Source organism: Lontra canadensis, unplaced genomic scaffold (assembly GCF_010015895.1).
Source record: "Lontra canadensis isolate GAN:19392208 unplaced genomic scaffold, GSC_riverotter_1.0 scaffold24, whole genome shotgun sequence".
Taxonomy (NCBI): Eukaryota; Metazoa; Chordata; class Mammalia; order Carnivora; family Mustelidae; genus Lontra; species Lontra canadensis.
Genome location: NW_022631018.1, coordinates 2,026,026 through 2,038,833, shown reverse-complemented (window position 1 = coordinate 2,038,833; position 12,808 = coordinate 2,026,026). Strand labels below are relative to the sequence as shown.

General features: G+C 37.8%; 2 protein-coding genes across 7 annotated transcripts in view; one reads left to right on the top strand and one right to left on the bottom strand.

Moving 5' to 3' along the window:
* Window positions 1–7,408, bottom strand: part of TPR (translocated promoter region, nuclear basket protein) — a 65,836-nt gene extending 58,428 nt beyond the window's left edge. For 4 of the 5 annotated variants that reach the window (XM_032862614.1, XM_032862612.1, XM_032862613.1 and 1 more), the window contains exons 1-4: window positions 7,062–7,370; window positions 5,356–5,460; window positions 2,619–2,692; window positions 890–986 (exon numbers count right to left, since the gene is read on the bottom strand). In XM_032862614.1, coding sequence (XP_032718505.1) covers window positions 890–986; window positions 2,619–2,692; window positions 5,356–5,460; window positions 7,062–7,212 — 427 coding nt within the window. In that variant the 5' untranslated portion in view covers window positions 7,213–7,370. Of the gene's footprint in view, window positions 1–889; window positions 987–2,618; window positions 2,693–5,355; window positions 5,461–7,061 lie in introns of all 5 variants that reach the window. The other variant, XM_032862615.1, reaches the window with a different exon arrangement.
* Window positions 7,409–8,022: 614 nt separating this feature from the next.
* The window catches only part of ODR4 (odr-4 GPCR localization factor homolog), a 43,476-nt gene continuing 38,690 nt past the window's right edge, over window positions 8,023–12,808 (top strand). Inside the window, exons 1-2 of one of the 2 annotated variants that reach the window (XM_032862622.1) lie at window positions 8,023–8,142; window positions 10,595–10,715. In XM_032862622.1, the coding sequence (XP_032718513.1) occupies window positions 10,617–10,715 (99 nt within the window). In that variant the 5' untranslated portion in view covers window positions 8,023–8,142; window positions 10,595–10,616. The remainder of the gene's footprint in view (window positions 8,143–10,594; window positions 10,716–12,808) is intronic. The other variant, XM_032862621.1, reaches the window with a different exon arrangement.

Sequence of the window (12,808 nt, the reverse complement as noted above, 5' to 3'; positions counted from 1 at the left end):
TAAGCTAAACATACAAATTAACATTAATTTTCCTGACATATACCTACAGATCTATTAAAATTTCATAAATAGCCATTGTTAAGTTAAAAAGCAATAATATATATAAACATCTACTCAAAACAGCCAGAATATTACATGTTTAATTTTTACTATATTCCTACATTGAAGTTTTTATTAAAAATAAATTCTTTTAATTTTATCTAACCACTAACTGATCAACATCACCAATAAATATTCTGAAGTAACTTAACTGAGGCTGGAAAAGTGTAGTTACCTAACTGAATATTACTATATAACAACATAAATAGCTGAAAATTCTATTAATAAAAATATTCAAAAATTTTATAAACGGAACCAAAGGGAACTTGATTCCATTACACTGCTTAAGAGTCAAGTTAACCTTAATATATCAACTACATCATATACGGTATTCTTTGTACCTATCCTACTTTTATGTATTAGTTACCCTAACTCCTTCAGTCCATATTTTTAAATACAAGATTTCCTTTCAGGTTCTTATACATATTGAATGTTTATGGACAAGTTATACCAAAAAGTGTGTCTGTGTTAGCCTCTACAACTGAACACTTAAACTGCTTCCAATTTGATACTATAAATAACATTGTAGCAAGTATCTTAACATGTAAATCTTGGTCCAAATCAACCTCTTAGGTATTTTTCATTTGTGTATATTCATCTAGACACTTTTTTAAAACCTTGATAATGATCTAAAGATAAATGAGTGTGAGACACAGTAGGATATTACATTGAACTATATTCTGCGCTATGACAAACAAATACGAGCAACAGAAATGGACTGGGGATTAATTCCTAGCACTATTAGAAGAGAGGAGAGAGTGGAGTTAGAGGCTAAAGTACTTCTTCATACCTGTTAAATATTCAAGTTCTTGAGATAGTCTCTCATTGGTTCTAACTAAGTCTCTTTTCTCAGCTTCTAATTCTTCTTTCGTCCTTGTAAACTGGCTCTATCATATAAAGGAGAATATGTTTAAATTAAAAAACTGTGTTCCAGCACAGAAATGTCACTCTTTATTTAACATTAGCTGTAGTTTAAGAATGGTTAGTTTTCTTTCTCTTATAACTTAATACATCAAGAAATTTAAAAATTAACTGTAATCTCAACATTATTTATACTTTACAGTTTTTAAAATTATTTTTCATAGGCTTATGGAAAAATTTCTCACATTACTATTTGTCACTTGGATGTGTTCTCATCACTTAAACACGCCTTTGTAGAAAAGACATTAAATTTAATTTTTTGCTGCCATAAAATGCAATTTTAATGGATAGCACTGTATTTACAGGCTGAATCAAATTATTTTTCAAGAAAGAGACTTAGAAATGGAATTATTTAATTCAAGTTATTTAATATATTTTTATATAAAATATATAATTTAATTGTACTATTACTTAATATATTTTCTCAAACTGCTTTGCAGCAAGACAATGGCAATCAATATGCTTTGATTCATAAGTGCCAATCTCAAGCCACTCATGCCAGAACTGAAGATCATTCTTTTTTAGTACATGTGCTACCGAAGCGAGCACTGAAGATCATTCTTAAAAAAGGACAAGAAAGAAATCAACGTTAACATGGGGAGATGAAAAATAATAACCTTATTGTTTTATCTGCTTTTTCTGATCACAATTGAAGCAGAGCAACATTTCATATTGCCACTGACCATTTGTGCAGCTTCCTATTTTTTTTTTAATTCCTTTGCCCATTTCCCCCTTGAATGAGTTCTCTTAAGAGTATGAAAGCAGCCATATATTAAGGATCCAAATAGTCATATTTTCTTTTTAGTGGTTTACTTGTGTTTTAGTTCTTTTTATGCAGATGATTTTAAATTTCTATTGGATTAAGTTTACTACTTTCCCCTTACAATTATGTTTTATACATCAAGTACCTTTAATCTCAAATCAAATACAAGGTTTTGTTTTGTTTTTCCAAACGCAAATTTCCAAAAAGCAATGGCAAGAGTCTGAAGTTCTATTTAGAGAATCACTGGTATGATCACTTCATTAAACCAATGGGTGAACAATCCTTGTGATCACATCCAGTATGTTACCACTACTCTGAGGAAATGATTTCCAGTATGGATTTATCCATATACCCAAATGAATCACAATAGCCAAAATAATGCCTGAGCAACATTAAGTATTAAATACAACATAAGTATTAAATTAAATAAACATTAAATATTAAATAAAATATCTAAAAGAAAGGAAGGATAACAGGTAGGTAAGTGGGTGAGTGGGGGACAAATAAACAAATCTATGAATATCTCTCCTACTTACAGTTCTGTGGCACTTCACTTACAATGTGAATTTTTAAAAAAATCACCACCTTAATAGCTACAGCGTTAAAACCAAGTTTTTTTTTTTTTTATATTATGTACCAACATATTCTGATGAGTAAAAGAAATACCTAATCAATAAACATATAAAGGTCCAATTAAGGAATTTATATATATGCATTTCAGGTAGTAGTTTCTCCTAATAGAACATGTTTCACCTTCCCATTAAGTAACACAAAACAGAATACTTCCTCAAGTATCATGTTTATAGTTAGCTTTATTCATAGGAATAACTTTTACCTGAATGGCAATATTGCGATCCTGAGCAACTTCGAGTTCTTTATTTTTCTCAGTGAGTGCCTTCAGTTGATTGTCTGGATAAAAGGAATTTTATGAATATATACACATAAACTTAAAAACTACAATGACAGTTTTCATCCAACTGCCACCCATATACATGTTTTAAAATGAAGAAACTGAGTCTCAGAAAAGCTGAGTTATATAACATAATAACACAGTATTCTAAATTCATGAATATGCGAAATTTAATCCTAAAGCAAAGTTTTTATTTTTATTTTTTTTAATTTTATTTTTTATAAATATATATATTTTTATCCCCAGGGGTACAGGTCTGTGAATCGCCAGGTTTATACACTTCACAGCACTCACCATAGCACATACCCTCCCCAATGTCCATAACCCCACCCCACCTCCTCCAACCCCCCTCCCCCCATCAACCCTCCAGTTTGTTTTGTGAGATTAAGAGTCACTTATGGTTTGTCTCCCTCCCAATCCCATCTTGTTTCATTTACTCCAAAAAGATTTTGAGAGAGAGAGCACAGGTGCAGAAGCAGTGGGAGCAGCAGAAGGAGAGGGAGAAGCAGGCTCCCTGATGAGCAGGGAGGTTAATGCAGGGCTTAATTCAGGACCCTGGGATCATGACCTGACCTGAAGGCAGACACTAACGAACTGAGCCACCCGGGTGCCCCTCTTATTTATTTATTTTTTAGCATCATGTCCAGTGTGGAGCCCAACACAGGGATCAAACTCAAGACCCTGAGATCAAGACCTGAGCTGAAACCAAGAGTCAGATGCCCAACCGACTGAGCCCCCCAGGTGCCCCAAGACCAGATTTTTAAATATGCTATTCCTGTGTCCAAAATCGTATTTGTGATCATTCTAACCAACATTTATAGGAAAAAAACATATACAATTATCACTTCAATAATTTTTCAATGACTCCTCTAAGTCAATCATAACAATGAATATTTGCAAATCAAAAGAGTAAAAACAAAACCAAGATCAACAGACTAATAAATTTAAACTATATAAAATGTATACAAAGTAAATAACAACAACGGATAATTGTGATTCAGGTTGTTTATCACTCTAAAAAGAGCCTTCAATGTGGAGGGAAAATAATTATGCTTGAAACTGAACTATCAATCCCAACAATCTCCACTTACCATGGTCTACCACCCCTTGCACGGTTTCTTCTCTAAATGCATGCAGATAACTAGGAAGAATAGACTTTCTGAAACACACCTATGTTATGTGCTGGCAATCTAATAAGTAAATACGTTATTACTACTTCCAATCTTTAGTTCTATTTAAACAACTGGCTTATTATAAGGGAAAACCCTGCTAAATTAGTCTAAATTTTCTATTTTGCATTAATATTATTTACTGTTTTCCAAACTTATAGATCTGGGATGATAAACTGAAAAAACACAAACATAACTGTATACCCTAGTAAGGCATACTAGATATGTGTCTAGGTTTATCTTCTCCTTCTCCTCTTCCTCCTTATCCTTCTTCTCCTCCTCCTCCCTCTTCCATACTGCATAAAAGAAGCTATAATCATGGTAATTTTCCTGAAATTCTTTAGCACCTCAGCTCTACAGACCTAGTTATTATGCCAAGGCAGAACTATATACAGATAATGAACCAGATCTAGCTACTCGATAAATTACTTATGCCCTCATTACCTATGTATATATATCATTTACATATATTTTAAAAATTAAGCGCTTCAAAATTAGCTGGAAAAAAATTATGACCTAAATAGTTGATGGGCACAGACCTGGTTAAGAAAAAAGGCTGAAATGTTAACCATTCTTTTATTAGTTTCCTGTGTTCCCAATCAAATTAAAAATCCAGCTATATCTAATAACAAATATGATGGCCCCATTTTATAAAGATCTTTTCTGACATTTGCTTTCTCCCATCATAAGCAAAGCACATAATACACATCATTTTCCTGAGAAATGCCAGGACCTTTAAATGAGATCTTGTGTATCTTCTAGAACTTAATGATATAAGAAACTTACTAAAAAGGAAATTACACAGGGCACCTGAGCAGAACAGTCTGTTAAGCATGTGACTCTTGTTTTCAGCTCAGGTCATGATCTCAAGGGGCTGATACTGAGCCTCACGTGGGGGTCCACGCTCAGCTCTGCTTACAATTCTCTCCCCCACCCCTTGTACTTTCTCTAAAAATAAATCAATCTTAAAAAAAAAAAAGGAAATTACTAATCTTTCCCAAGAAACGGGTCTTAAAGAGGAAATACCCTGGAATTCATAAATACTTATAAAAAAATAATAGCTCAAACATAATAATGAAATTAATAGGCTTTAATCTTCAACAAATTAAAAATAATTCTCTCCTTAATTACGTTTTCAGTTGCACAATGCATTATGACTTTTAAAAATGCTTTCAAACAACTCTCATTTGATCTGTACAGTTATGTAAGCAGATGGACAGGTGGTTCTAGCCATTTTGTATGTCATGATTTACATATGACAAAAGAGCTTTTATAGTAGTCAGAATTAGAACCCAGGTCTCCTGACCATTAATTAAACCTTATGTTCTTAATAAAGTCTTTACCATCAAGTGAAAACTCCAAATACCACTATAAATGAAAACAACAACCATCAGTATTTTCATAAACAGTAAATCAATGTTTCCAAAGCATAGAAAAAAGTGCCTAAAGATCTCCATACTACAAAAATAAAATAATGGTGTAAAAATACTTACTGAGCTTCTCTAGGTCAAGCCTCAAGCTTTGACACTCTCGGGTTTCATTCACAAGTCTCTCCTGACTGTGCGACAGCCTCTTCTCTATCTCAAAGTACTGTTGTTCTTCAGAAGCAGAGAAAAAAATAAAATCAAACACACATGTACACACAGTCAATATGCTACTTATTTTTTAACAATGTTGATTTTAGTATTTAAGACACAGTATTTGAATTGCACTCCAAATAAGAGAATTTGAGTAAAGATAAATAGAGCACTGAAAGAACTTGAACATTTCCAACTGACTTGCATGAACATAACAAAAGAAAGTAAGATCTACAGGGGGTTTTCCAACTTCTATGTCTGATCCACAAGACTGAAATTCTTCAAGGTAGGCAACATATCTTACTACTTATCTCCGTATTTTCCCCAAACATCAGTAGACATTTTAGCATAAAGCACACACACATACAAAAAAAACCCCTTTTTAAATGGAGAAAAAAAGGATTAAACACTGCTTTGTTTTAAAAGGTTCTGTTGAGGGTAGTTGGGTTATGGACACTGGGGAAGGCATGTGCTATGGTGGGTGCTGTGAAGTGTGTAAACCTGGCGATTCACAGACCTGTGCCCCTGGGGCTAATAATACATTATCTGTTACTAAAAAATTAAAAATTAAAAAAAAAAACTGGGGGAAAAAAAAGGTTCTGTTGAAAGACTCAAATATCCAAAAACATAAAATAATTAACCTTATGTAAAAAATGAGTTAACTTTACAGGGGAAGGACTGAGTGTGTCCTGTTCAGCACAGTATCAAGCACAAAGAAGACAATCGATATTTATGTATAAGTTAATGAACAGACGCGTTGTATCTTCAGTGTTGGGATTCAGAGAATTACTTTTTGACACCAATTCCGCTTAATAATTACATTTTTGAAGCGATAATGTATTCAGAATTTTCAATCAGTTTAGCAAAAACAGCAACATACCCCCCACGCCCCCAGATAAACCAGGACAAATAACAGTTTGTATTTCACTAACGGTAGTTCCTATGATCTTAATCTTTCTTACCGGATATTCAAGTTACTATTGTCGGTAACTTTCTTATTTGAGGGTCTACTGTAAGTACCTATCAACGGGTCCTTAAACTCCCAACTTTTAGAGAAAAATCCGATGGATCAAACTCATTTACGTTCGCTGTGTTTCCAATGCTGTCTTAGGCACCTACTCCTTTATCTGACCATGTAGTTCGTCACCTAAACAGCGCGCAGGACTGAAAAACAGAACTAAGTGCGCGAATCAGTCAATGAGACAAACACCTCTGAAGGCAGGTGTGCAGAAAAGTGAGCGGAAATTACCCGCAAAGCAACAGAAAGATAGGGTACTCTAAGTTTAGAGACAGGCGCCGCAGCCTCTCGCTAGCCCGGAGGAAACACACCCAGATCTTCACAATTTCTACGCGCCGAACCTTAAGTGTCCCTCAGTAAGACCACACTAATTACGAAGAAAACGGAACGAAGTGTAAATTCCGTTTAAAACAAACAAAAAGGCGCCTTCATTTCAAACTGTGAGAGTAGGTAAAAGAAGGCCTCGGGGCGGTCTAAGGAGCCGGGGAAGTGATGCCACCAGGGAAGTCGTAGGCAGAACGCAAGCTCGCAAGGGGAGAAGACCAGCCATAGCTAATAAGGAGTCGGGCCCAGCATCAAGAGCGGGAAGAGCGTCGCCACTTACCACTCTCCACCTTAAATTTCTCATGCCGCCCCTTCAGGCCATCGATCTCGGATTGCTGGTCCGCAAGGAACTTCTCCAGTTTGTTCTGGACGGACTTAGGTAGCTTGTTCAGCTCTGTGCGCTCCAGGACTTGCTGCAACACAGCCGCCATGTCGATCGGGCCGGAGGCCGCGGGGCAAGCGGCCGGCGCAGCAGAAACCGAGAAGAAAGACGAAGACCAAGAGGACCCAGAAGCCTGGGCGGCCGCCTCGGTCACCTCGCTCCGCGGCTCGCGTGCGCCTGCCCGCCGGAGGCTCCCGCGGCGGGACCCTGGGAAATCGAGTCCAGCCTCAGCGCTGGCACCAAACGCGCCCGCGCCCGAAATGCGCGCGCAGCCGCCGGTAGCTGGGCACCCTGGGAAACCGAGTTCAGCCGCGGCCTCTGACCCAGTCTGATTTCCGGTTCCCCAGTCCACCCGCCTCAAGCCGCGCGGGCCTGCGGGAAACGTAGTGTTTTTCTCAACCCCTTCCGTGAGCCTGATTGCGCACCGCCCATTCAGCTTCCTTTTTTTTCCTCCCCGCCCTCCACGGTCTCCTCGCCCGGCAGCATGACCACTGTCCGCGAGGTGGCGCCACAGAGTACTCGTCAACTCACGTCCCTCCCCGAAAAGCAAGGCGGCCTTACCGTCAAAGCTCCGGGATGCCATGGGTCGTCCTCTTTGGCGGCTTCTAGACACTGAACCACTAGAGGGCATCGGTCCGGGCGGGACTGGACGGCAGTCGCCGGGCTACCGCCACGCTCTCAATGGCGCCCGGAAGGGGGCGGGGTGGCGACCGCAGTCGCTTTGGCTGAAGTACTGCGGTGAAGGAAGGGGGGCAGCGTGCGTCATCAGACGGCGCCACCCGACTCCAGAGACCCTGGGTTGGAAGAGGGAAGTGAGGTGTGGGAAGTTTGTCGCTTTCTGATGAATTCATTGGCTGTGGAATTTGGACCCGAGGGGAATCTGGCCCTCGGAGGGTTGTACTTGCACCTTAAGTCCCCTTCTGAGAAGGACCGAGAGTTCGACAGATTTGTCTGTCACGCGGGCACATTCTGAGCGCAGGTGAGTCAGCCTACGGGTGTAATACGTGTATGTGAGGGTTGAGTGTGTGCGCTCGGGCTCAGGAGGAAGAAAAGGAACCGAGTGTAGGAAACGTATGGGCAGAGCCTCGGGTACCACATTCAAGCCGAGTTATGACAGAACTTACTTTAAGACAGCGGACTTAGATGCCTTTTGTATGTGGCGGGGCGGGTGACAGCGAACCAACAGGAATTGACGGAGCCTGGTTCATTTTCCAGGGGGAGGATTTAAAGTAATGCAGGAGGGCTTTGCAGCCTTTGTTTTTATGTTTTAAGGTAATACTGTAGAAAGGGCTACCATATGCTTGTATTTTCAAGATGGAAAAACCGTTATAACAAAAGTTTTAAAACACATTCTTAAAAACCGCTTATCACCTTGCTTCGTCATAGAACTGCTTGTGTCCAGATTGGGATTCTGTGACTTCTATGCTGAATCTGTACATTATTTCATGTTTAATTACTCTCACGAAAGAATTCTTAACTTCTTCAGTGAAAATAAAGCAATTCCCAATTCATTCCCCCCCCCCCGCCCTCAGTTCCCACAGTAGCAGCCCTTTTGTGAATATTATTAAGGACAAGTTGATTTCCCCCCCAAAATATTTTATATAAGCACTTTAATTAGGGTTGCTGGTATGCGTAGTACTGTACTATGCCCTTGGCTCACTATTAGTGATCTGCTATTTGGAAAATGCAGATATCCTCTACTGGGAATCAACAGTCCTAAAACTAGATAGATTTTCAGACTTGCCTGATTCAAAATCTTTATTTTGTAGACTAGGAAACCAGAGTACAAAGAGATAAAATTGTCTCAAGTCGCCATGCTTGGACAACTTGCATAGCTTATGTTGTCACACAACACTTCAGGATAAATTGAACTGTTTTAGGCAAGATCTGTGTTTTTAGTAGTGCCCTTTGTAAAGTATGGTTGGCTATATTTTAAAGTTTTGAAGAAGCATTAAAGTAATATGATTACTGGGTGACACCTTAAAAAATAAGATTGGGAAGTTATATATAACTTTGGAGTGACTGTCACTGCTTTTTCTCTCAATAATCAAGAACTATTAAGGCAGAAGGAAAAGGAGTGGAATAGCGTGACGGAGAAGAGGGAAGTTTAATATGCTAAGGCACAATTAAAAGTGGAAAACCTTTAAATTTATAGCGGCATTCATGATTTAGATAGGCAGTTCTAGACTTAATCTAAAAATAACTCTTGTGCAAACCACATTTACTTGCAGTTGTTGGAAAAGAGCTGGGAAGAAATTGAATGCACTTTGAGACAAAACTGAACATGCTCTTTGAAAAAACAACATCCAGTAGGCAATTTCAGACTGGAACCAGTTCCCTGGGCTTTACTTTTAGAGTAATGCAAAATCATTGTGATTGGAGGTTTAGTGGTGGCGGATACACCACCCTACCTCATCTGCAATTGCCTTGACTTTGTTGTACTAAATAAGACTGAAACTTTTTGAACAATTGAAACGACTATTATTTCTATTCAAAATGCTGCAACTGTTGTTTACAAACTGGAGAGAGAGAACGAGCACAGGAGTGCAGAACAGCACCACCCTTTGTAAAGGTTTAGCTGAGGGTGGAGGTATGATTCCTCAGCATGAACATAGCACTTAAGGGCATGGATTCTAGGGCGAGACTGCCTGAGTTTAAATCCCACCTGAGTTTAAGTCCCACCTTTGCCATTTACCAGCTTCGTTGCTTAGCAAGTTACATTTCTTTTCTTCCTTTTGGTTTCTTCATCTATAAAACAGGATTTATAATAATAGTACCTCCCTCCTGGAGTTTTTGTGAACATTACAGATGTTACCATATATAAAGTACTTAGAAAAAACTCTGTAAATGTTCATTATTATTGCACTGCTGCTTATCGAATTCCATAATTCTAATTGTGCTGTGAGTTACTCAAGGCCGTAGGTCAAGTATTATTCATCTTTGTGCCATCCCACTTACCACAATTTCTAGCACACAGTAATTCTTCATAGTATGCTTATTGAGTAAATGAATTTGGTCTCTCCCTGCTAAGAGCAGTTCAGAAATTGTCCTCTTTCCTGTTTTAGAAATGATTACAATAAGGCTCAGGAATAGACTATCAAAAATGATACAACTAAGGAGTAGTAAATAAGTTAGGTGTGTTGACTAGTAAGTTAGCATTCTCTCCCTTTATCTTAGATAATGGAAGTGAGTTTTATCTTTTATGGCAGCTCTAGTTGATTGGTAGTCATTTCCGGCAGCACTGTGTTGAGAATTCTGAAGCTATGTTTGAACTTTGCAGGAAAGAATACCCTACCTGATAAGCAATCTCTGCAAGGCATGGGATAGTAATCAGGATGGTACTACTTCTGTTGCTATATAACCCCCAGACAAAAACATTGCAAATTATATTTTTACCTAAAAATGGCGTGTATCTTTTTCTTGTAATTTAGGAGATTGAATTAGTTCCCGATAATGGGAAGAACCTACATTGTAGAAGAGACTGTTGGCCAGTATCTTTCAAACATAAATCTTCAAGGAAAGGCTTTTGTCTCAGGTCTTTTAATTGGACAGGTATGTATCTTTTTAGTGCATTTATTGATAAAACAAATTACTTGTTTATTTAAAGTTAAAATGTGCTATTTAACCGTAAGCTCAAGGTTAGGGAATGGAGGAATGGAATGTAGAAGAACTTAAAATGGTCTTTGAGGAAAAATGTGGAGAAGCAGGACAAACCAAGCCCAGGTTTGCTTAAGTCAGAACACATTTCCTTTTGACAATGTAAACATAACTCATAATGTAGAAACTCCAAAATTAGAATTTCAATGATCAAATTATGCATATTTTATTGTCTTTCGAAGGGTTTTGTACTTTCTTCTAATCTTTTTTATTAATTCCTGGTTGTCTTAATTCTTTGCAAAAGTAGTTTTTGACAACTTTATTCCCATTATTTTATCTCAGTCTTGTGGCAATAGTGGTCATGTCTTTTGTTACATGCTATGGTAATCACTCATCTTACTGAATTTTTTTTAATGTTGATTCAGTGGAGAGAGGAAGAGGGAATAGAAATTTGCAAATAAAACAAATATTATTTCCCTTTTGGAATTAATCCTTAAAAATCAATACAAAATGGAATGGAGATTTGAGCAGTTACTTTAAAAAGCATAAGCACCTGCTGATTTATTACAATTGAAGACAAATGTAATCAGCAGGGAGGATAGGTTAGCAGTAGAAAGCAATAAAAAAAGGAGAGTCATGGACAAACTGGCTATGCCACCTAAACACTATTTAGGGAAGTGTACACTGTGGCCCAAGGATTTGATTTTAATACCTAGTAGCAAAAATAGTTCTATTGTGACAATTTTCTTTCTGGATATTTTATCATAATGCCTTACAACCTTCAAATTGCATAATTAGCTTCTCTTGTTCCGATTCTACCCAGATTTTGAAGTTACTTCCTCCTGTGATTTGAAGCCACACGTTATCTGCTTATAAAGAATGTACTATCAAGAAGAGTCATGTGTATACCTTTCATGGTATTCTTGTTTTCAGCATCATTCTGAGTGAGCTTAGTTAATATCATTCTAGCCCTGAGAGACCAGGTAACACTACACTATGAGGCCTCTCCTTAGACAGCCAAACTACCCCTCTTGGTAATAATCTGAACTAAAAAGATTTAATTTATTTATTAGAGAGAGAGACAGAGCATAAGCAGGGGGAGGGGCAGAGGGAAAGGGAGAAGCAGACACCCCACTGAGGAGGTAGCCCAACACTGGCCTTGATCCCAGGATCCCTGAGATCATGACCTGAGCCAAAGGCAGCCACCCAACTGACTGAGCCACGTTGGCTCCCTGAACTACTTTTTGATTGAAGTTACTTGCATCCAATATGGGGTTCTTTTTGTTAGCAACTTTTTATTTAAGGTTTTATATTTCCCTTTATTTGAAAAAGTTTAAGGGAATAAGAGTCTCAGAGAAAGGCATCTTCAGTAAAGATAAAAGATCAGAGAGTAATACCCTTTTCCAAACTTGTCTTACTTACATGGGCTGTTTCTAGAAATTGGCAAAACTACCATCTTACAAACAAGTCTCCCACAATTTAGGGTTTTCCTTCCATGATTTCCTTATTCTGCCCTTTCATCCCTTCCAGTATGTTTCTTCTTCTTTATTCCAGGGTTCATCACTTTTTTCTTTCCCTCAAGCTTGCCTGTTTCCTGCTCTCTGGGTCATTTTCTTTTACTTTATAAAGTCATGCTTGCTTAATCAGCACCTGCCTTTTCTTGTGTGCATTTGAATGTAACTTTCTGGAAATAACTTTTGTAGAAATAATTTCTCTTCCTTTATTTTCTATTCCAGGGTGACACTCATAGTGGCAGTTTCAGGTCATGTATGAGAATAACCCCACAATAACTGGTTTTATCTGCCTTATTTTTACTTTTTCTTTATAGCAAACTCTCACTGTAGTGAGACTGAGCCATTAAAAGTTCCCTGAATTTATCTTCATATATCCCACCTTTGGTTACCATTTAAGTGCTGTTAAAACTGAGGAACACTAATCTGATATCACTTCAATTATATATCCCCCATCCCCATTGCTTTTCTGTGGACACACATATACAAGTTCCCTACTACCATTGTTTCAATGGAAGTAAGAAACACAAGGTCTTT